The sequence below is a fragment of the Danio rerio genome, chromosome 4, assembly GCF_052040795.2.
Source record: "Danio rerio strain M-AB ecotype USA chromosome 4, GRCz13ab, whole genome shotgun sequence".
Classification (NCBI taxonomy): domain Eukaryota; kingdom Metazoa; phylum Chordata; class Actinopteri; order Cypriniformes; family Danionidae; genus Danio; species Danio rerio.
In genome coordinates this window covers 1,054,949-1,078,734 of record NC_141024.2, presented here as the reverse complement: position 1 = coordinate 1,078,734, position 23,786 = coordinate 1,054,949, and the positions used below count along the sequence as shown (strand labels likewise).

The following is a 23,786-nucleotide window of genomic DNA, read 5'->3' as shown; positions in this document are numbered from 1 at the left end:
ATGATGTCGAGTAAATTTGTAAGACTTTTAAAATTTAACCTAGATTACACTGATTAAAAAACTAAAGGCGATTAAATAACCACATTTTATTGACGGTGAATGAGAGACGTCATTTAGTAGCATAGCCATGACAGCGCAGTAGCGATATTACTAACAGTGTGGTGCAGCACAACCTTTGCCTGGTCTAAAAATGATGTTTTGAGCAAAAATATTTTCAGCCAATGATTTTCTGTGCCCAAGAATTCGATGCGTCCCTAATGGACATGCATTTGCTAAGTAAACTCCATCTAACAAATCATGAGCTGCTCTATGTAAACTGTGTGCCATGATGCATGTGCTATGAACAGGGATTGACATGAACTTTTCTGATCACCAGCCACTGTGGCTAGTAGATTTCCAACATTACTAGCCACTCGCCATTTTCACTAGCCACACTTTTGTTGTTGGGAAATATATTTTATATGCCTGAATTTGACTTTGACATGCTAAAACTACATTCATTTAACTTTTTCTGTGTGTTGTGTTTGAGCTTATTCAATGTGCATGTGCAAAAGGGTTGTGTCACAATGCAAGTAGTTTTTATTTCACATGACCTTTTCTGGGCTCAAAATTAAGGATTTACTAAATTGACCTCTGACCACACCAAAAAGAAGTATTTATTTCTTAACCACACATTTAAAATGTGTCTTAACAAGCAAATATAGCTGCATACATGCACTTTTTAATTCAACAACTGATCTTAAGAAAACAAATCACATTTAAAAAATAATTATTGTCATGTGTCTAAAATATGCACCGTAATCTGAGCTGGATGAAGCTCCCAGATCAGCTGTTAACTACACATAAATGGGGAGTTAATCTAATATTAAAGCAATGTTATTGTAAAAAAAAAAAAGAAGATAGTTAAACCATATTAACTAAAATAACTGTAAGCAAAAAAAAGGAGCATACCGTGAGTGATAATGAGAGGATGATCACGTGCACACGGTTAATGTTAGACCTGCTAATCTGTTCAAAGAATAATTAAAATGAAAGCAGTTACCTCTACTGCTTACAAAAGGATAATTTTATATATTTTTGAGCTCTTGAAAGCAGCAGGACTGTATGTGCACAATCATTGCTTTTTGTCTGGTTTATTTTAAAGAGAACCGATCACACCAGTTGCGTTTCCTGTAGTCACGGTTGCTTTGCGCAAGTAAACGGGAGCGCGCATGCTTTTTAACAGTTGCGCGCATCACATCACCTGTGCACTCGAGTGGTCGTCCTGTCATTCGGTATTCACCTGCTTTCTTTTACTCGCGCGAACAGTTATTTTGTCAGTCGTGCTGCTTCTTGATTCTAAAATCAAATTTGTATGAATATTGGGCCATGCTAATTGTCGAATCGTACTTTAAAGAAACCTACAAGTAAAACATTATTTTTAATCAGCCAAAGTGGCTAGTGGGAGTGTCTGTCTAACCCGCCACAACTTACATTTACCCACATTTGGCGGGTTGGCAGGTGTTACGCCCCATTCACACGGGCATCAGCTTCAACGCTTTCCATTGACTTTGAATGGATGACGTCAGACGTTGCCGAACTGCATTTTGGATCCGACAGCGCCGCTTCAGTGGTGTTGCTCGCTGCAGAAGTTGGAACTAGCTCAACTTTTTAAGTGCCGATGGAAGCGTCAGCCAATCAGATCCCTGTATGCAAATACACCAGCTCAGACAGTGGCCTATTGCTGACTGATTTCATTGGCTAACGCTGCTATGACTATCGCGTCAGCCCCAACTTCAGACACGCCCTCTGTCAAGCATTGACATGAATGGGGCGTTAATGTAAAGCCCTGGCTATGAATCACTATTAAGCACACTTAAAAACAGCCACAAGACTGACTAAAGTGCTGTGCATAAATACAAACCACATACAGAGAAATAATAAAAACATAAAAACAAAAACCAAAGGAATAACAGATGAACATTTGGAAAGTAACAGTCAAGACCTATAGTGAGTACGATATTAACACGCTAGATTGAAAAGAGGGTTTTTTATTTATTAATATAATAAAGTATATTTTGCAGAACACGTGTGTGTCTTGTGTGTCTGCAGGTGTGTGACTGGTGTAAACACATACGCCACACTAAAGAATACCTGGACTTCGGTTCGGGTGAGGAGCGACTGCAGTTCTGCAGCACCAAATGCCTGAACCAGTACAAGATGGACGTGTTTTACCGGGAGGCTCGGGCTGCGCTCACCAGCTCCAAAGAGGAAGAGAACCACCCGAAACCCGCAGCCACCAGCGAAAACCAGACACTGCTCACTCCGGACGCCTGGGAGTCTCCAGCGAAAAGCCTCTCGCCCCAAACCCCAACAGCATCTGCATTGCAGAGAACGCCTGTTTGCATGCGGGTTCAGATGGCCACTTCGCCCAAATCACCCACTGGTCCGTCTCAGGGTACACCAGAGCAGCCACGCCCACCTCACATGCCCCTCCCCTTTATACGTCCACCCCTGCACGCCCAGAGCCTGCGAAGCCCCACCCCTAATCTCCCTCATAACCCGCCTCACCCTCTTAGCCCCACCCAAAGGGTGCCATTTGCCCCGCCCCCTCACTACCCCCTCCCATACCTGCCCCTCCACCCAACATTTCCACCACAAATGCCTCCGCCGTGGCCCCAGCCCATGATGATGATGCCTTACCCTGTGTTTGTACCCATTCCTATCCCAATCCCTATCCCCATCCCGATTTCCCCTCAGAACAGCCACCGAGGGGTCATCCGAAGCCTTCAGGAGCCGGAAAAAGAGCCCGCTGGGAGTCAGAGGGTAAAGACGGAGCGGTGTGTTTCTCCAGTGTCTGCATCCGAGCGGCAGGTCATTCAATGTCTGCGCAGAGACTCTGTGAAAGAGGAGAGAAATGACACACACATTCAGACTCTACGCAAAGCACTTTACACCTCTGTCCTCACATCCACAGCCTCAGCCTCATTGGACGGCAGAATCGTTAGTCCCGCCTCTTTGTACTCATTGGCTCGCTCCACTGCCATTCAGGCTGCCTCGTTTTCATTGGACAGCAGCTCCGGCCAGATCCCGTCGCCTCTGTCTGACTGTGAGGATGTGAAGGAGAATAGCTATTTATGTGGGCGGGGCAATGACTCAGCCAATCAGTGGACGGCAGAGCAAATGGACTGTCAGAGTGACCAATCAAAAGAGGGCAAAGGGGAGGAGGAAACGCCTCAGGATGTGGAGCACACCTACGCACGGTCGGTGCCGCCAAAACTACGGGAGAAAAACACACACGTGAACACTCAAACACATTTACACACGCAAATCTGGGAGAAAAACACACAGGTGGATGAGCTGGGACCCGAGCAGAGCGTGCGGGACGATGCAGAGCCGGCTGTGAAGAGGCGATGCTTAAGGATCAGAGACCAGAACAAATGAGCGTGGGTGAGTCTCTTACACACTGTTCAATAAGTGTGTAACATTACATATAAGCAGGATAATGTACATCCAGCCGGTTGTTATTGCAGAATAAACCCTTCAGTCTAACGGTCGTCACACACCAAGCTGACAGTCGCCCATTGGGTTTCCTTGTGTTGCGTTTTGTTGGGTTAATGTCGGAGCTCATTGGTCTGATTCAGCATGTAGAATCGTCAGCTGAAGAGAGCACTCTGATTGGTTATTCAGGAGCGAATCAGAGCATGAGTGCGATGTTGTGAAGTGATGTAGCAAGTAAACAAATTCTGTTACACTGTTTTCAGTTATATTCAGTCAGGAGTGTGTGTGTGTGTGTGTGTGTGTGTGTGTGTGTGTGTGTGTGTGTGTGTGTGTGTGTGTGTGTGTGTGTGTGTGTGTGTGTGTGTGTGTGTGTGTGTGTGTGTGTGTGTGTGTGAGTGTGTGTGTGGTGTGTGGTAGAGAGAGAGTGTGTGTGTGTTAGTGGGTTTTCCCTCAGAATGGCGCCGGACAGAAACTCAATCCTTGTCGCAGCTCTAGAGTTGCATTAGCAGTGAAAAAAGCAGAATGAAGCGGCTGTAGAAACCAGAGACCTTATATATAAGTGTGTGTGTCTGTATCTGTATAATAATGTGTGTGTGTGTGTGTGTGTGTGTGTATATATATGTGTGTTGTATAAGTGAGTGTGTGTGGAATGTATGAGTGTGTGTATATGGTGTTTGTGTGTGCATGTTTGAATATATGTGAGTGTGTGTTTTTGAGTGTCTTGTGTATATATAAATGAGTGAGTGTGTGTTATGTATGAGTGTGTGTATGAATTTGAGTGATGTGTAAGTTGTTTAAGTGTGTGAGTGTGTGTGTTATGTATTATTGTCTGTATGTGTTAAGTTTGCATGTGTGTGAATGTGATTGCTTGTGTGTGTTTTTGTATGAGTGTGTATATTTTGTGTGTGTGTGTGTGAGAGTCTTGCATAAATGAGTGTGTCATGCATATGAGTGTGTATGTTGTGTGAGTGTGTGTATGAATATGAGTTATATGTGTGTGTGTGTGTGCGCAATATGTATTTGTGTGTGTGTGTGTGAGAGTGAGTGTGAATGCATATTATGTGTGTGTGTGTGTGTGTTATGTATAAGTGTGTGTATATTTTGTGTGTGTGTGTGTGTGTGTGTGTGTGTTTGCGCTTATGTATGAATGTGTGTAAATGAGTGTGTGTTTGTCAGTGTGTCTTGTATAAATGAGTAAGTGTGTTATACATAAGTGTGTTTGTTGTGTGTGTGTGTGTGTGTGTGTGTATAAATTTGAGTGTTGTATATGTGTAAGTTATGTTCAGGTGTGTGTGTGTGTGCGAATGTGTATATGTCTAAGTGTTTGTTTGTGTGTATGTGAGTGTGTGCATTATGTATTATTGTCTGTATGTGTGTGTGTACGTGCGCATATGTTTTTGTTTGTGTGTATGTGAGTGTGTGCATTATGTATTATTGTCTGTATGTGTTAAGTGTGTGTTGTATAAGTGAGTGTGTGTGTGTGCGCAGCTCCAGATGTTGTTTCTGGAGGTTCCTCTGCATCTCATGTTTCAGCAGAAATGAGCAGGTTTATAGGCTCTGCAGATTTAAGACGTAAAAACACACACACACATACACAAACACACACTCTGTTCAACTAAACGTTGCTGATGTTCTCAATACATGTGTAACTTCACTACTGAGCGCTCCAAATGTAAAGTTTTATCATACAAACAACTTTAGATTCACTGTAGCATGTCCGTGTGGTGAGAGATCACGTTCATATTCGGCTGCTCATTAAGTGTGTGTATGAGTGTGTGCATGTATGAGTGTGTGTTATGTTCCATTAACGTTACTTGAAGAAACTTCTAGAGCTCTCCCTGTTGACTGGGAAGCGTTTCAATAGAAACATCTGAGAGAATCTGATCCTGCAGTGAAAGTGAGCTGAGTTCTGCATCCGCTGTCGGTCGGTGATCTTTCTGTTTTCAGTGGCGCTTTTCCAAAGCTAATAGAGGAAACAATGGCGGGCCTTCATGGCTGATCCAGGCTCTCGTTTGTTCATATGTCTTCAGCTTTCCTGTGCGTGGTGATGGTGTGTTTTTGCTTTGCTGGTGTTTCTCCTGCTCATGGCTGCTGCGTGTGGATCTCCTGGTGTTTTGGGCTGCTTTTATGGCTGTAAGTGGATCTGCTCACTCAGGGTTGAAACTGGAGTCACGTCCGGCTTTCAGCACTTCTCCTGCTTTAGTGAAGCTGCTGCTGTGTTTCTGCTCATTGTGTTCTCTTATTTATAAACCGATGTATCAGACAGCATGAATCAGGCACATCTGCAACCTTTCTACACTAGGTGGCGCTGTAGGGGATTTGCTAATAGCTCAGGAGTTAAGAATTCATTTATTTCTGTCAAAGCTGAAACTCCTGTGCTCAATGAAATGTTTTCAAAACATTTATAAACTATTTTTCGAGATAAAATATGTAATATATATTTTATTATACATATTATTTATATATAGACTCACGGCCACTTTATTAGGTACACCTTACTAGTATTGGGTCGGACCCCTTTTGCCGTCAGAACAGCCTTAATCCTTGGTGGCAGAGATTCAACAAAGGTACTGGAAACATTCCTCAGAGATTTTGCTCCATATTGACATGATAGCATCACACAGTTGCTGCAGATTTGTCGGCTGCACATCCATGATGCCAATCTCCCACTCCACCACATTCCAAAGGTGCTCTATTGGATTGAGCTCTGGTGACTGTGGAGGCCGTTTGAGTACAGTGAACTCATCGTCATGTTCACCAGTCTGAGATGATTGAGCTTCATGACATGCTGCGTTATCCTGCTGGAAGTAGCCATCAGAAGATGGAGACACTGTGCTCATAAAGGGATGGACATGGTCAGCAGCAATACTCAGGTAGGCTGTGGCGTTGATGCTCAATTGGTACTAATGGACCCAAAGAAAATCTCCCCCACACCATTACACCACCACCACCAGCCTGAACCGCTGATACAAGGCAGGATGATCCATGCTTTCATGTTGTTGAGGCCAAAATCTGACCCAACCATCCGAATGTGTGAGCAGAAATGGAGACTCATCAGAGCAGGCAACGTTTCTCCAATCTTCTATTGTCCAGTTTTGGTGAGTCTGTGTGAATTGTAGCCTCAGTTTCCTGTTCTTAGCTGACAGGAGCGGCACCCGGTGTGCTCTTCTGCTGCTGTAGCCCATCCGCCTCAAGGTTGGACGTGTTGTGTGTTCAGAGATGCTCTTCTGCAGAGCTTGGTTGTAGCGAGTGCTTATTTGAGTTACTGTTGCCTTTCTATCAGCTGGAACCAGTCTGGCCATTCTCCTCTGACCTCTGGCATCATCAAAGCATTTGCACACACAGAACTGCCACTTACTGGATATTTCCTCTTTGTCAGACCATTCTCTGTAAACCCTAGAGATGGTTGTATGTGTAAAGTCTCTTAAATCACCTTTCTTCCCCATTCTGATGCTCTATTTGACCTGCAGCAGATCGTCTTGACCGTGTCTACATTCCTGAATGCATTGTGTTGCTGCCATGTAATTGGCTGATTAGAAATTTGCATTAATGAGCAGTTGGACAGGTGTACCTAATAAAGTGGCCGGTGAGTGTATATGTATTGTTAAAATATTATACAGCTTAATCAATTACAATTTGTTTTATAATATAATATCATTCATGTAATATAATAATATAATGTGAGCTTTACTATTACTAATATTAAATATGTGTGTTTGTGTGTGTCTTAGGTGAAGCGGGGACACGTTTATCCTCTGGGTGTGTATTCAGCCGTCCAGCAGAGCAGATCCTCTCCGTGTGTTCAGATCCAGCGCAGCCCCTGTGTGTCTGCTGGAGAGTGTGTGTGTGCTGCTTCTGCTCACATCACTCAAAGACGCGCATTGTTCCTCACTGCAGATGAGTGTGTGTATGTGAGAGAGAGAGAGTTTGTGTATGAGAGTGTGTGCGTGTTTCTGTGTGTGTGTGTGTGATGGAGAGAGAGGGAGTGTGTGCATGTTCAGCTGTGGTGTAGGGTTGCCTGACACACACCGGCTCTGCAGGGCATTTTTAGACTCGGCCTAAACAGTGCAAGAGCACAAACACAGTAATTCAGAGAACGTTCTCTCAACGTTATGAGCTAACATTACTGCCCAGCACCATCAGCAGAGTGTCCCACTGTAAAACATGAGTTCTACATCACGCTAAATATAATAGAAATGGGTTAAAATGGAAACCGATGCAGATCACATCAGGCCAAGAGCAGACAGAAACACACAATCTTCACACACACACCTCACCGAGAGCTATCTTTGAGGTGTTTTCCCATAAACATCTAAGAGGAATGCATCCTATTTATTTTCCAAAATCATGACGGCATCTGTGCTTATGTCTAATGGTTTTGTCACACTTTTATATTTAATTTAAATAAATATTTTTAAACTTTTTGTTACTGATGGCATAACAAGAACAATAGCGTACAGAAATAGAGGAATGCAGTACTTTATATTCATTTGTAATCTAAATATCCAGTAGACAAAACTAGTCTCTGGTGACGTAGGCAGGATTTCTGCTAAGCCCCGCCTCCTAGAGTCTGCTTGCTTTCGCTTTTAAGTGCCACGCCCACATCTCAACAGCCAATCAATGGTTATTTTTCTTGCATTTCGTTACCATCTGTGTGTCCAGTCTATTGACTGGTAGTGAATACAATAACGGCTTCAATTTTGTTTATTTTTAAACCCGATTATTGAACAGTGTCAAAAACTACTGTTGGATGGTATTAGCCTACAATGTAGGGTCTCAAACTCAATTCCCGGAGGGCCACAGCTCTGCATGGTTTTGCTGCAATCCTAATCAAACACAGCTGATCCAAATAATCAAGGTGTTCAAAAGAGTGTAAAGCCTGTTTCACACTGCAAGCGTGAGCAGAGCGTGTGTTTTCGGCAACCATGTTAACAGAGTAGAGCTTTTTTTAAAGCACGCAGCAGCAGCGCGAGGCGTGAGCATCTGAAGCAGCAGTGCTGGGTCTATTTTATTTTATCTACTTAAAGTGACAGTGCATTGATAATGACCAAAACACATTGAATGACAGGAAAAAGTGGCTATTTCACATTTGCATTAATGGGCATTGATAAGGGTTGGAGCAAAACTTTGCAGAGCTGCGGCCCTCCAGGAATTGAGTTTGAGACCCATGTCCTACATGATAATGTAAGTATGCTGTTTTATAAACGCAGCACAGATATTTTAATGCTTTTACAAGCTAATACTTTACCATTATCATCCTTTCAGAGACCATTAATGTCATGTAGATTTGAATTTGTGCCATTAACGTCACTAGACATTTGAGCTGATGCAGAGAAACGTGTTTCTGAGGGGATTATTAGGGTTGCAGACAGATAATATGACCTGCAGAAAGGTCTCAAACTGAATTCCTGGAGGGCCGCAGCTCTGCACAGTTTTACTCCAACCCTAATCAAACACAGCTGATTCAAATAATCAAGGTGTTCAACACTACTAGAGACTATTAAGCAGGGTGAGTTGGAGGTGGTTGGAGCTAAATCGTGCAGAGCAGTGGCCCTTCTGGAATTGAGGGATGAGACCATTGCCCTAGATGTTTCCTCAAGCCGTTTAATACAGTACACCTCTGATACAGTCAAGTCCTGTTGCCATAAACAATATGAAAGCACAGAATGATGAAATGAGGTGTGCGTGTGCGTGTGCGTGTGCGTGTGCGTGTGCGTGTGCGTGTGCGTGTGCGTGTGTGTGTGTGTGTGTGTCAGTATTAAATGACCAAAGCCATCATGTGTGTTTCAGCGGACACTTCCATTACCGTCCAGCAGAGGGAGACCGTACTATTGTACTGACACTGTTGTCACTATTGACACTGATTTATTATGATGTGTTTAATGATGTCAGTCTCTTTAAATGCATAATATTGCACCCCAGTGCCAACTGCTGCAATGCACAGAAGGCCAAACAATATTGGAGGAAAAACAGTTGTATTAACAGCCTTGCGCTTTTACATGTCTTTCCGTTTTTCATGGTTGATTATGATTCATATTGGTGTTTTTTTGCATCCATCATGATTTTTATCCTTAATGATGCCCATCATGAACTTGTAAACTAGCTGTACAATAATTTAAATGTGACAAATGATAAATACTTTTAATATCACGTTATGACAATGACCTGTCAGTGACTGTTTTATGTAATTTTATGAACAGAGAATTATGTCAATGACTTGATTTATTGATAATAAAACCCTAAAAACCACAAGTTATATTTCTGGGTGTTTTCATAGCAGGTTATATATATATATATATATATATATATATATATATATATATATATATATATATATAAATATATATATATATATATATATATATATATATAATATATATATATATATATATATATATATATATATATATATATATATATATATATATATATATATATATATAATTAATTTATTTATTTATTTTTGTTACATTGTAAAATATTTCTGTCTGAATATTATCTGCAAATTAGTAATGACTAGTAAACATTAATTTAATTATCAGTAATTATAAATATTAAATAAAATTTGAAATCTTTATGGGTTTTGTCTAGTCATAATCAAATTGGAGATTTTATAAATTCAGCATTAGGAAAAAATTCTCAAAAACACATTTATAGATATCATAAGAATAATTTTTGAGTCAAATTAGAGTTGTAGAACGCTTACATTTAATTTAACATCATTACAGATATCCTAAATGGAGTTTTCACTAGTCAAAATGTATTTACAGATGTCTCAAAATTTGTTTTACTAGTGCAATTAACATTGCAGATATCTCGAATTAATGCTTGAATTGCAGTTATCATTGTTTAAAATGCAATTGTTCCTATATTTAAATGAATTTATGGACAGTCAGAATAAAATAAAAAGTGTAATACTTTATTTAACATAAATATGAGTTGTTCATATGTAAATTAAGATTTTTACAGGATGCTTTACAGTAATATATTTATCCATGTACATTTGATTAGTGCCAAAGACAAATCTGCAACTAATCGTAACAAAAACATGCAAGAATGAGCACACACACATGCATTTATTGGGTCGAAATGTTAAATAACTTGGTTATAAGCAGGAAAAATCTAGAAAAACATAAAAATATATAAGATTGTAATTGTTTTTGTAGCACCCCATTTGAACGTTAATGTATTTTTTTTCTATTCCTAAAGAATAATATTATTATAATGGATATAACTGTTTAAATGCACCAAACATTGTCTATATATATATATATACTTAGAAATGGATACAAATATTGATTTTCAGAAGGTAATGTACTCATTTATGCTGAACACGGTATAATATAACTATATACATTTATACTATATAAGTAATTTAACTTTAGCTAACAGAATTAAAAATAGATATTAAAAATTTAAAACCCTTCATGATTTTAGTATTTATTTATTTTTTTTCAGAACAACAAAGGTTTTTCTGCTAAAATGACTTGCGTTATGACAACAAGCCCCAGTCATCCTGTTTTACAGCTTCTCATTGGTCGGTTGGTCTGCCTGGCGCGCGCTCCTCTCGGTCTCGTGCGCGCGCAGTGACAGCTGTCATCGGGCGCGCGGTGGAGCGAGTGCACGCACAACAGAAGGAAAATCATCAAATACGGTACGTCAACACAGAAAATCCGTTTTAAAATTAATATTTCACTGTGTACGGCAGGTTTATTGACAGGAAGAGTTTTAATCTTCGCGTTGTGAACTGATATTGTCCTCGTTATTTCTCTGGTTTTGTCTAAATATGACATTTCTATGATGTGTATGTAACGTTACCGTTATGTGTTTACGTTTTTGGTTTCGGTTGGGTTGTGATTGCAGGTGTTTAGCGTTATGATACTGATTATATTAAAGCAGCTCTACCACAACGAATGTATTTGATGTTTTTAGTCATCATAAAATGTCTGTATTTTAACAGTAAAGCTTTAAAATGACTTCTAATGCTAATATTACAGCGTGAGTTATTTTAATTAATATAAAATAACGTAAATCTCGAGAAGAAATGTTCTGAGATGGAGGGATGATATCCTGATGCAGATCTACACAAACATATGTGGATATCAATATAAAACACATTGCTTTGAGAGACTGCTTAATGTGTCTATGCTCTCTCGCATTTATTTTTACTATATTCGAAATTAATTACAATATAATATAAATTAATACAATATAACAACAAATCTTTTACTCATTTACGATATAGTAGAGATTGTTAAATAGTAGTACATATTCATTAGATACTATTTCTAATCTATATAACACCAGTACTTGTTTATTATTTACTTGTTCTTATTTATAACATACAAGCACAAATTGATTAGACATTAGTATGCTAGCTATTATTAGATGCAGGTCAATAATATGCAGATGCTCAGTGTTGATGTTTAGTGTTTGATTGCAGTTTTGAGGTACATAATGTAGTAGTACAACAAATATTAAATGTTGCCTCATTTTTGTTATACATCACATGATGCTGAGATGAAAAGACATTATAGTGTGTGTGTGTGTGTGTGTGTGTGTGTGTGTGTGTGTGTGTGTGTGTGTGTGTGTGTGATGTAATCACAGCAAGATGCATGTTTTCTGCTCCGCTCACATCACACACAGCACGCATCATCACACACCGATTATCACTGATGTCATCACTCCTGCTGTGTGTGGATTTGCATATTAAATGCTGCATTAGCCCTTAGGTGTGTGTGTGTGTGTGTGTGTGTGTGGTGAATTGTTTTTGTTTTTTAACAATACTACATATGCACCATATTTTTTTAATGAAGGATGACCTATTTTTCCTGTACAGTCTATATATAGATGTTTATTTATTTATTACACTGTGATGCTTCTGATGGGAGGCTTATAGTACAGCTTAAACCTTCTGATGCCTGTAAAATGACATATTCCGTCAGCGTTACACAGATTTTTATCAGCTCTGTGTGTGTAAAGTGATGTTAGTGGTTTTGTCTTCAGTGTGCATGACAGAAAATGTAGTGCAGAGGAATTTTACAATGGTAAAATCTGCATTTAAATGTGCTGTTTGGAGACAGAAAGCGCTCTCGTTTCTCCTCTCGCCTCACTGAACTCTCTCTGATGTCTCATCTGCATGTAAATCAGCACAGTTTTGTTTCATCCTCAGGGAAAAAGCAGTTTTTTTTCTCATATGTAGTGTTTTATAGCTGGAGAGATACTATCTAGTCTGTTTGTTGTTCACTATAAATGTGAGTTTTTGCACAATACATTTTTAATTATTAATAAAACGGCTTTAATAAAATAGCTTACAATAGCGGCCCAAAAATAAGTACACCCAAATTTATATGTTTCAGAAAAAATATTAAATAAATAAAAATTAAAGGAGGAAAAAATCAAGAGAAACTAAAAAATATCTAAAATTTAGTAGTTTGTAATTTAATTTTGCAAAATTTTGCTTGAATTTAAATATTAGCCTTCTATTTCTAAAGATGTTCTGTGACTAAAATATTATTTTAATAAATATATCTGTTTAATAAGTCTGTTTTGCAGCAAAATAAATATTAATTTTTAAAATAGGCTGTACTCTGTAGCTCTTTTATTCCCCTTTTTCATATTTTTTCAATCTTATTTCCACATGATTGTCTCTTGTGCTCACCAATCTTCATTTATTCAAACATAAATATGGCCAACAATTCTGATATATTATTACAATTTCAAGTAGCTGATTTTAATTTGAATAAATAGTGAAGTATAATTTATTCCTGTGATTTAAATCTGAATTCCCGGCATCCTTACTTTAGAATCACGTGATTGTTTATTTGTTCTCCCTGTGTTGGCGTGGGTTTCCTCTGGGGGCTCCAGTTTCCCCCACAGTCCAAACACATGCGCTATAGGGGAATTAAATTAGCTGTAGTGTATGAATGTGTTTGGGTATTTCCCAATACTGGATTGCGGCTGAAAGGGCATCCGCAGCATAAAACATATGCTTTACGGTTCATTCCACTGTGGCAACCTTTAGAAATAGACTCTTAGCCAAATGAAAATGAATGAATGATTATGGTCGAGTTACCTGCGCTGTGTATTTTATTTTCAATCTGCAGGATGATGTCGGGCGGCGGCTCCTCCATGCGGATCCTCATTAAAGGCGGCCGGGTGGTGAATGATGATGTCACAGAGGAGGCAGATGTTTACCTGGAGAACGGGCGGATCCAGCAGGTGGGGCGGGACCTGATGATCCCGGGCGGAGCAAAGGTGATCGATGCGACTGGAAAACTGGTGATTCCCGGCGGCATCGACAGCAGCGTTCACCTGCACCAGACATTCATGAACGCACACACACAGGACGACTTCTACAGCGGCACCAAGGTAACACACACACACACACATACACACAATCAGAGACTGACATGATGATGGCACTCATACACACACGCTTTTACATTTACACACATATATATATATGATCTTACACTTATGCAAACCCGCGCGCACACACACATACACACATAATAAGAGACTCACATGGGAAAAACACTCAGTGACACACAAACATGCACCGACACTCAATCACACATGCGCTTAAATTTATATATATACACACATGCAGTGACACACACAACACATACATACACACACAAACATCCACTCGCACACTCGCTATTACAATTATATATATTCACACACACACACACACCTGCAGTGACGCACACAACACATACATGCATACACACTCACACACACAAACATTCCTTACACAGTTGCTCTTACATAAATAAACACACACACACTCACACACACAAACATGCCTTACACAGTTGCTCTTACATAAATATATACACACACACACACACACAAACATGCACCTACACACATACTCTTTCACTTATATATGTATACACACACACACAAACATGCACCTACACACATGCACTTACTCCTAAATTTACACTCATACACACACAAACATGCACCTACACACATACTCTTTTATTTATATATGTATACACACACACACACGCAATGATGCATAACAATATATATATATATATATATATATATATATATATATATGTATATATATATATACACATACACACACACACACACACACAAACATGCACTTATTCTTTTATTTACACACACACACACACATGCAGTGATACACAACACATACATACACACACTCACACACAAAGACACACACATAAACGTGCACTTTCTGGCACACACATTAACTTGTTAACACACACACTCATACACATTATTTAATATAATATAAATCTTATACTTAAACACACACACACGTCTAACAAAGTTACACAAACAAACACTTTATCACGCACACACACACACACACACAAAGACAGACACACACACAGACAGACACCCTTGCCCTCACATGACATGCAGCTCCTTTACTAGTAAAACTCCTCGTGTGTGTGTGTGTTGACATGAGCATGGATGATGTAACCTTCCAGTTTCTATAGTGACTGTTACTATAGTAACAGCTGAGCTAGATTGGCACTGACACACACACACACAGGAAACACCACACTCCTGCACTTCCTCTGTGACGTCATCATCAGTGCAGTTTGAGTGACAGGAGGAGCGCTAATATGCCAAATCTAAACTCCTGTGCAGGGATGTGTTCATGCAAATATTAGCATGATGATGATCGACACGCTGTAAAGGGAAATAAAGCGGATATTATGGAGGAAATGACATCATGAGACAGACATGTGACCGTTTCTACATTCAGGAGTGAAGAGAACAGTGCATGTATAGTGGAACTCCTGCTGTTAGGATGTAAAAGCAGCAGTAGACCAGCATTAGTGTGTGTGTGTGTGTGTGTGTGTGTGTGTGTGTGTGTGTGTGTGTGTGTGTGTGTGTGTGTGTGTGTGTGTGTGTGTGTGTGTGTGTGTGTGTGTGTGTGTGTGTGTGTGTGTGTGTGTGTGTGTGTGTGTGTGTGTGTGTGTGTGTGTGTGTGTGTGTGTGTGTGTGTGTGTGTGTGTCTTTTGTTTGGTCTCTCTCACATGCATTAATATTCCACTCATGCAGACACTCATCTCAGACCGTGTGTGTGTTCAGTGTTCAACAAGAGACACTCTCACAACTTTAGAGAAACTTTAGGGAACGTTCTCTCAACACTATGAACAAACCAAGGACACACGCACACACATGTTCACCCGTAACACACTGTGACACACATCTACAAACACTTAAACACACATCATACACTGATGTTCATCTGTAAACACAGACACTGACATGCACACACAGACACGTTTTTCTGTAAACACACACACTTACACACACACTTTTACACTGTCTTGCTCACACGAATGCACTGTGACAGATACACACACACACACACAATTTTACACTCTCTCTAGGTCTCTCACACACACACATACTCTCAGATACAAACATACTCGTGCACACACACTTATATTCTTTTGCTAATAGACAGAATCACACACACTTTCACATTCTACACACACACACAAACACACACACTCATGTTTTAATGTTAATACACACTGATGTTCTTATGTAAACAGAATGTCACAATTTTACACTTTCTCTTGTTCACACACACAGATGCACATACCATACACACACACACACACACACACACACACACACACACACACACACACACACACACACACACACACACACTGAAGACAGGTGTTGAGTTGTGTGGCTCTGTGTTTGTGTGTGTGTGTGCGCAGGCGGCGCTGTTGGGCGGCTCCACGATGTTGATCTCTCATGTTCTCCCGGATCGCGGCGCGTCTCTGCTGGATGCTTTTGAGCAGATGCGCGCTCACGCGGATGCTAAAGCCTGCTGCGATTACGCGCTGCACGTTGGCGTCACCTGGTGGGGGCCGAAGGTACTGCACGAGTCATAGAAAGGTCCATTATAAATAAAAATATATTATTATTATTATTATTGTAGTAATAATAATAACTTTAATATTTTAATAACTTTTTTTTAAATAACTATTTCAGTTGGTAATTGGACAGTGTAGCCTACTAATATACACGTTTTGCACATATTTTATTTAGTTATTATTATAATTTTATTGTGTTTTTCCATACTTTTATGCATTTAGTTAATTACAAAGCAATTATGCAACTTATTCTTAAACATATTTAACTGTGCAAATAACATATGCAGGTAATGTGCATCTCAGTTTTATTTTTTCAATGTGTTATTTTAGTCATGCAGAAGTGTAATAGAGCTTTTTTTAGATATTTATTTGAGCTAGTTTATATTAAAATATTTGATATCTGGACATAATAGGCTTTAAGTCATGTGACAGCATGTGTGTGTATGTGATGTGTAGCTTATTATTATTCATTTATTACTTTATAGTTTTTCATGATTTTATGGTTATTTTCTTTAATTGTTTGTTTGTTACTACTGTTATTGTTTTTTTATTTACATGTGAAGTCAGAGTTATTCGCCTTCCTGTGAATTTTGTCAAATATTTGCCCTTAAGCAATATTTGTTTTGGATTTTCTCCAGAGTAAACCACTTTTATACAATAACTTTATCCTAATTACCATAGTGAAGCCTTTAAAAGTCACTTTAAGCTGTATAGAAGTGTCTTGAAGAATATCTAGTCTAATATTAGTTACTGTCATCATGACAAAGATAAAATAAATCAGTTATTAGAAATGAGTTATCAAAACTATTATGATTAGAAATGTGTCAGAAATCTTCTTTCCGTTAAACAGAAATTGGGAAAAAAAGTATTCAGGAGGGCAAATAATTCTGACTTTTACTTCATTAATGTTAATTTTATTTATGCAGATTTCTTTTAATCCCACAACAGCTGTGCATTTATTTGAGCCATCATATGCAGATGTGGTTGATGTTTTGGGTGTGTTGTGTGCAGGTGGAGCGGGAGATGGAGGTGCTGGTGGGTGAGCGAGGTGTGAACTCCTTCCAGATGTTTATGGCGTATAAAGACACGATGATGCTGAAGGACTCTGAGCTTTATCAGGCTCTGAACACCTGTAAAAACATTGGCGCCATTGCTCGAATCCACGCAGAGAACGGAGAGCTGGTGCTGGAGGTGGAGTTCATTTACTTTGCTTATTGTCTCAGAATATGTTTTTTTTACATATTAGATATTAGAGTATTATTTGAACAGTGTAGTAGTATTTTATTTTATACTATTTTGTTTTAATATTAATGCAGCATTATTTTAGTTGAATTCATTTTACTTGATTTATATTTTGTTTTGCTTTTATTTTTTGATACATTTTCTTTTATTTAGTGTTATTTGTTTTGTTTTTATATTTAAATTTTAGTTTTATTTAGTGTTTATTGTTTTGCTTTTATTGTACATTTTTGTTTTTATATTTTACTTTCGTTTTATTTAGTGTTTTTTGTTTTGTTTTTATATTTTTATTAATTTTGTTTTTAGTGTTTTTTGTTTTGTTTTTAATTTATTTTGTTTTATGTAGTATTTTTTTTGTTTTTTATATTTTAATTTTTGTTTTAATTAATGTTTTTTTTATATTTTATTTTTTGTTTTATTTAGTATTTTTTGTTCTGTTTTTATATTTAAATTTTTGTTTCATTTAGTGTTTTTGTTTTGTTTTGTTTTTATATTTTAATTTATTTTGTTTTATTTAGTGTTTTTTTGGGGGGGGTTATTTATTTAGTTTTATTCAGTGTTTTTTTGTTTGTTTTGTTTTTATATTTTAATTTATTTTGTTTTATTGATTTTTTTGTTTTGCTTTTAATTTATTGTGTTGTATTTATTGTGTTTTTTTATTTTTGTTTTATATTTTGTTTTGTTTTATTTTAGATTTTCGAATATATGAATACATGTGTGTGTGCGCTTGTGCATGTGTGTTCAGGGGGCAAAGGAGGCTCTGGATCTGGGCATCAGTGGTCCTGAAGGGATGGAGATCAGTCGACCGGAGGAGGTTAGAGACTTGAGCATGTGTGTGTGAGAATAATGTTTATAATGAGACTTTCATTATGACTGATGTGTGTCTGTCTGTCTGTCTGTCTTTAGCTGGAAGCAGAGGCCACACATCGAGCCATAACTATCGGCAACAGGGTGAGAAAACAGACAATAAGCGAGAGAAAGTGTGTGTATGTATAAGAGAGAGAGAGATTATTTGTGTATATGTGTGTGTGTAGTTTGATTTGTGGGAGAGAGAGATTGTGTATATGTGAGTGATTTGTGGGAGAGAGTGAGTGTATTTGTGTGTGTGTGTGTGTGTGACTAACGCGTGTCTCCTCATCACAGGCTCACTGTCCAGTGTATTTAGTGAACGTGTCCAGCATGTCTGCAGCTGATGTCATCGGTGCCGCCCGCATGCAAGGTCAGTTTATGTATGATCAGAAATGTTTATAGTGCTTATAAACACACTGATGTCGATAACGCAGCGTTTGAGTGTCTGTCTCTCTGTCTGTGTGTGTGTGCTCCAGGTAGGGTGGTCCAGGCGGAGACGACTGTGGCTCATGCAGTGCTCTCTGGGATGCATTATTATCATCAGGACTGGGCTCACGCCGCTGCTCATGTCATAGCTCCGCCCCTCCGGCTCGACCCCAACACCCCCGACAATCTGATTGGCCTGCTGGGAAAGTACGAACCAATCAGACGCTCAGCCAGTCAGAGCTCTAAAATGCCCTTTATTCATGGACCCTTTTCACAAGACTGTTATGACACGTTTAATGGTCATCAATCTTAAATCCTGAAAAATTTGTAATATTTACATGAAAAAAAATTAATTTGCAGTTTTATATTTTGTATTTTGTATATGTGTTTATTTATGCATTATATCATCTTTGCATCAAATTACTAAAAATTAATTTCCCCTCGGTGTTTGTAAGGCAGAGTCTATGGAGGTGGGACAGTAGATATGATATTATTCTCTCTTCTGGCTGCCTTTATTAGTCTCACACTATTGTTTTTGTTTTTTTCTGAAGTCTTGAAAACACCATACTGGAGTTTTTCTGTCGTTATTTCAGCTAATAGGATTGCATAGATATATACACTAGATGTCGCCTGGCCTATTGTTGTCTATTGGACGGAATGCGTCAATAGCGCCGCCATCTTGCTACAGGGTAGCGCTCCTTTGAAATGAATGCGGGACCAAGGTACAGTGGAGGACTGTGGCCATGCAAAGCCAGAGATATACACATATACACATATATCTATGATCGGGAGTTTTCCTGGATGTTAGTATGTACATTTTTTTTTCTAATTACGAAAATTATAATTTTACATCACTTTTCTGCATTGATGGATCAGTGACCGCACGGGCATTCCTGACACACAGCTTGTGTTTGTGTGTACAGAAATGTACTATTCACCCTCCCTGTTAAATTTGATCTAATCATGTCCTGAAACACAGCTCCTCTCCTGCTTTCACTGCTCATACTGACGGAGGGAGCCCACTGCTCATACTGACGGAGGGAGTCATACCCCGAACGACTCTTTCACTAACGTTAGGCGACAATAATACAAGTTTCTGGCAGCGCAGCATCTCGCTGTCATATTTCTTTTGCATTGTTTGCTGATTTTATTCAACAAAACTAGCATAAGCCAAGTGTTTAGTGTGAGTTGGAGCTGCTTTGTCGTATGCTGAATGCAGTAAGTGACTGTTATCATCAATAACGTTAAAAAAACAACAGAAAAAAAAACATAATATTACCTATGAAATGTTCTGCCTTTGTGCTTTGTTTTCTTTGTTTGCTCGTTACTACACCCGTAGACAGCGCTAAAGTCCCGCATCTTCACGTAATAACACTGTCTTGACTAGTGCGGTTAAATGACATTTGTCCTGGGAGCACTGTACCAATGTGGCGGCGCTATTGACGCATGCTCAGGGTCCCTATGCGATATCTAGTGTATATATCTATGATAGGATTGTAAAAGAATGATTTGTTGTGCTCTTCCATTCATTACGTTCTAAGTTTACCAACTATAACCACTACTGCTGCGGAGAAACAAGCAAATGTAAAAAAAGAGTCAGTTTGCGAAATTAGAGGATCGTTAACATGTGATGATGTGTTTCCTGTGTACGCAGCGACATCATTAACGTGGTGGCGTCAGATCATCGCGCATTCAGCACCAAGCAGAAGGCCATGGGCAAAGAAGACTTCACGAAGATCCCTCACGGGGCGCCCGGCGTCGAAGACCGCATGAGCGTCATCTGGGAGAGAGGAGTGGTGCGTTGATAACAACACGCTACACATGCTAACCGCAAACACAGTTACACAACAAGCTGGGTGGAATACTTATGAATTTTAATCACCAGTTACTGATTACACATTACATGACAAAAATTGTAGCCTGTTATATATTTCTTAGTTATATATATATATATATATATATATATATATATATATATATATATATATATATATATTTCTTGCATATTTATGATTATGTAATCTGAATACTTTTGGATTACATTTAGATTACTTTTGCGCTAACACTTATTTGATGCCACGTATGTATGGTATAGAAACATATGGTAGTCATTTATGGTAATGTAAATCGACGAAAAGCGAAAAAGGTGCGTCAACGAAAGTGAAGGGTGGTGCTTCTCTCTATGGCGCCCCTAACAAGATACTGGTGTTTGTGCTGCCCTTTCGTGGATAAAAGTGAAGGGGTTGGGGGGATTATGTCTCCATGCCGCACCTTGCAAGATGTCGCCCTGAGCGATCGCCCACATTGCCCATGCCTAAATCCGCCATTACATTTATACATTTATATTATTACATTTATTACATTATATTTATTATTGATTACGTTTATATTTAGATTACTTTTCTGCTAATTTAATGTATGGTATAGTAATGTATAGTAGACATTTACAGTAATGTAATCTGACTACTTTTTGGATTATTTTTAGATTACGTTTTAGCTAACACTTATTTGATGCCACATATGTGTGGTGTGGTGTGGTAACGTATGGTCGACATTTATGGTAATGTAAGGTCAGGTAGACATACTATACCTTAAATTTGTTAATGTAATCTAACTCCTTTTGGATTACATTTAGATTACATATTGCCTATACATAAATCCGCCACAGATTACATTTACATTTAGATTACTTTTCTGCTAATTTAATGACAGATATGTGTGGTATGGTAATGTATAGTAGATATTTACAGAAATGTAATCTGATTACTTTTTGGATTACATTTAGATTACGTTTAAGCAAACACTTACTTGATGCCGCATATGTGTGGTGTGGTAACGAATGGTCGACATTTATGGTAATGTAAGGTCAGGTAGACATACCATACTTTACATTTGTTAATGTAATCTGACTACTTTTGGATTACATTTAGATTACACATTGCCAATGCATAAATCCGCCACTGATTACATTTATATTTAGATTACTTTTCTGCTAGTTTAATGTATGGTATGGTATGGTAATGTATAGTAGACATTTACAGTAATGTAATCTGACTACTTTTTGGATTACATTTAGATTACATTTTAGCTAACAATTATTTGATGCCGCATATGTGTGGTGTGGTGTGGTAACGTGTGGTCGACATTTATGGTAATGTATATTATGGTAGACATTTTTTGTTAATGTAATCGGACTACTTTTGGATTACATTTAGATTACTTTTGTGCTTTCCCTTATTTGACATTACACATATTGAAGCAGGATAATCTTGTGCTATTCTGACAGATAGAAAGTAAAAATATCTTCATTGTTTATCAGCAACAAGAGCCTGAACAGCTTGTGTGTAAAGTGCAATGATGAACAGTTAATACTTACAATACTCACACTAATATACACCTCACTGAATGAGCGGCAGGATTAGTTATGATGACAAATATAAACATTAAAAACAGAGAAAAATTAGGAGAATCCGTGAATTGTGAACAGTTTATCGCCACTGTGTAAATAATATTTAATCCATCAAAAAGTAACTGTAATCAGATTACAAGTATTTTAGAAAGTCGCTTTCTCTAGTTATAAGTATTTGATTTTTGTATCTGATTACATAATCCAGATTACATGTAATCCCCTACTACCCGGCTCTGCATACACACGCATGAAGGTTTTTGTGCCATTATCAAAGACTACACACATCGCTTTTGAATGGACATTCTGTTAACGTTACTGGGAGAACATTTAGAGAACATTTCCAGAATGTTTTCCCTGGCTCGTAGTCTGACAGATGTGTCTTTATGTTTTTAGGTCAGTGGGAAGATGGATGAGAATCGTTTTGTGGCGGTGACGAGCTCAAACGCTGCTAAAATCTATAACCTCTATCCACGCAAGGGCCGTATAATGCCAGGAGCCGATGCGGATGTGGTTGTGTGGGATCCAGACGCCACACGGTACAAGATGATAATAACCGTATTTGGAAAAGCACAGTTTAATGTAGTTTACTTAATATCATTACATACTTAATAAAACTTAATAAAAGCAACAGCTTTGAATTAAACATGACTTGTAAAATGTGTAAAGACGTAAGTGTTTTCTCGTAAAATGCACTCCAGTACCTTTTAAAAGACTTTTATTGGGTATTTGTGTACTGAGACATATACAGTGCTCAACATATATGAGTGTCATATGTATTTATCAGCATACACATTTTAACAGGACGATTTCAGCAAGCACTCAGGCTCAGGGTGGAGACTTCAACCTGTTTGAGGGCCAGCGGTGTCACGGCGTCCCATTGGTGACCATCAGCCGCGGGCGTCTGGTGTGTGAAAACGGCGTCTTCATGTGTGCTCAGGGATCCGGAAAGTTCTACCCGATGAGAGCATTTCCAGATTTCCTCTATAAGAAGCTGATTCAGAGAGAAAAGGTGACTCCGTTAATGCACTAACCGTTAAGTACAATGACATGGACACCAATACTCTGATTTCACATAAGTACTCTGATAACATTAGCATAAATGTTTACGATACATTACCATACATATGTGGCATCATATAAATGTTAGCACAAAAGTAATGTAAATGTAATCCAAAAATACTCTAATTACATCACCATGAATGTCTCAGATATATTATCATGAGATACCATACACATCTTACATCAAATAAGTGTTAGCATAAGTGTAATCCAAATGTAATCCAAAAGTACTCTAATTACTTTACCATTATTATCTCCGATATATTATGTAATTACCTCACTGTAAATATCTACCGTACATATGCAACATCAAATAAGTGTTAGCACAAAAGTAATCTAAATGTAATCCAAAAGTACTCTAATTACATCACCGTAAATGTTTACCATACCATAAATATGTAGCAGCAAATAATTGTTAGCACAAA

At 38.3% G+C, this 23,786-nt stretch overlaps 2 protein-coding genes and 1 long non-coding RNA gene across 27 annotated transcripts in view; 2 read left to right on the top strand and 1 right to left on the bottom strand.

Annotated features, from left to right (window-relative positions):
• The window catches only part of sobpb (sine oculis binding protein homolog (Drosophila) b), a 42,233-nt gene extending 32,501 nt beyond the window's left edge, over positions 1-9,732 (top strand). For 2 of the 23 annotated variants that reach the window (XR_015481626.2, XR_015481619.2), the window contains 3 exons: positions 2,092-3,429; positions 7,212-8,276; positions 8,895-9,732. Coding sequence is in view for 15 of the 23 variants with exons in the window: in NM_001441458.1 (NP_001428387.1) it covers positions 2,092-3,423 (1,332 nt within the window). In the remaining 8 variants the exon portion in view is untranslated. 23 annotated transcript variants of the gene reach the window in all.
• The window catches only part of LOC148679883 (uncharacterized), a 759,583-nt gene that overhangs the window by 361,098 nt on the left and 374,699 nt on the right, over positions 1-23,786 (bottom strand). The window lies entirely within an intron of this gene.
• The window catches only part of dpysl5b (dihydropyrimidinase like 5b), a 17,211-nt gene continuing 4,496 nt past the window's right edge, over positions 11,072-23,786 (top strand). Inside the window, exons 1-11 of one of the 3 annotated variants that reach the window (XR_015482012.2) lie at positions 11,072-11,134; positions 13,587-13,851; positions 16,221-16,379; positions 17,391-17,570; positions 18,364-18,432; positions 18,525-18,569; positions 18,762-18,837; positions 18,944-19,100; positions 20,548-20,689; positions 22,696-22,838; positions 23,104-23,311. Coding sequence is in view for 2 of the 3 variants with exons in the window: in XM_088649804.1 (XP_088505930.1) it covers positions 13,588-13,851; positions 16,221-16,379; positions 17,391-17,570; positions 18,364-18,432; positions 18,525-18,569; positions 18,762-18,841; positions 18,948-19,100; positions 20,548-20,689; positions 22,696-22,838; positions 23,104-23,311 (1,443 nt within the window). In the remaining variant the exon portion in view is untranslated. 3 annotated transcript variants of the gene reach the window in all.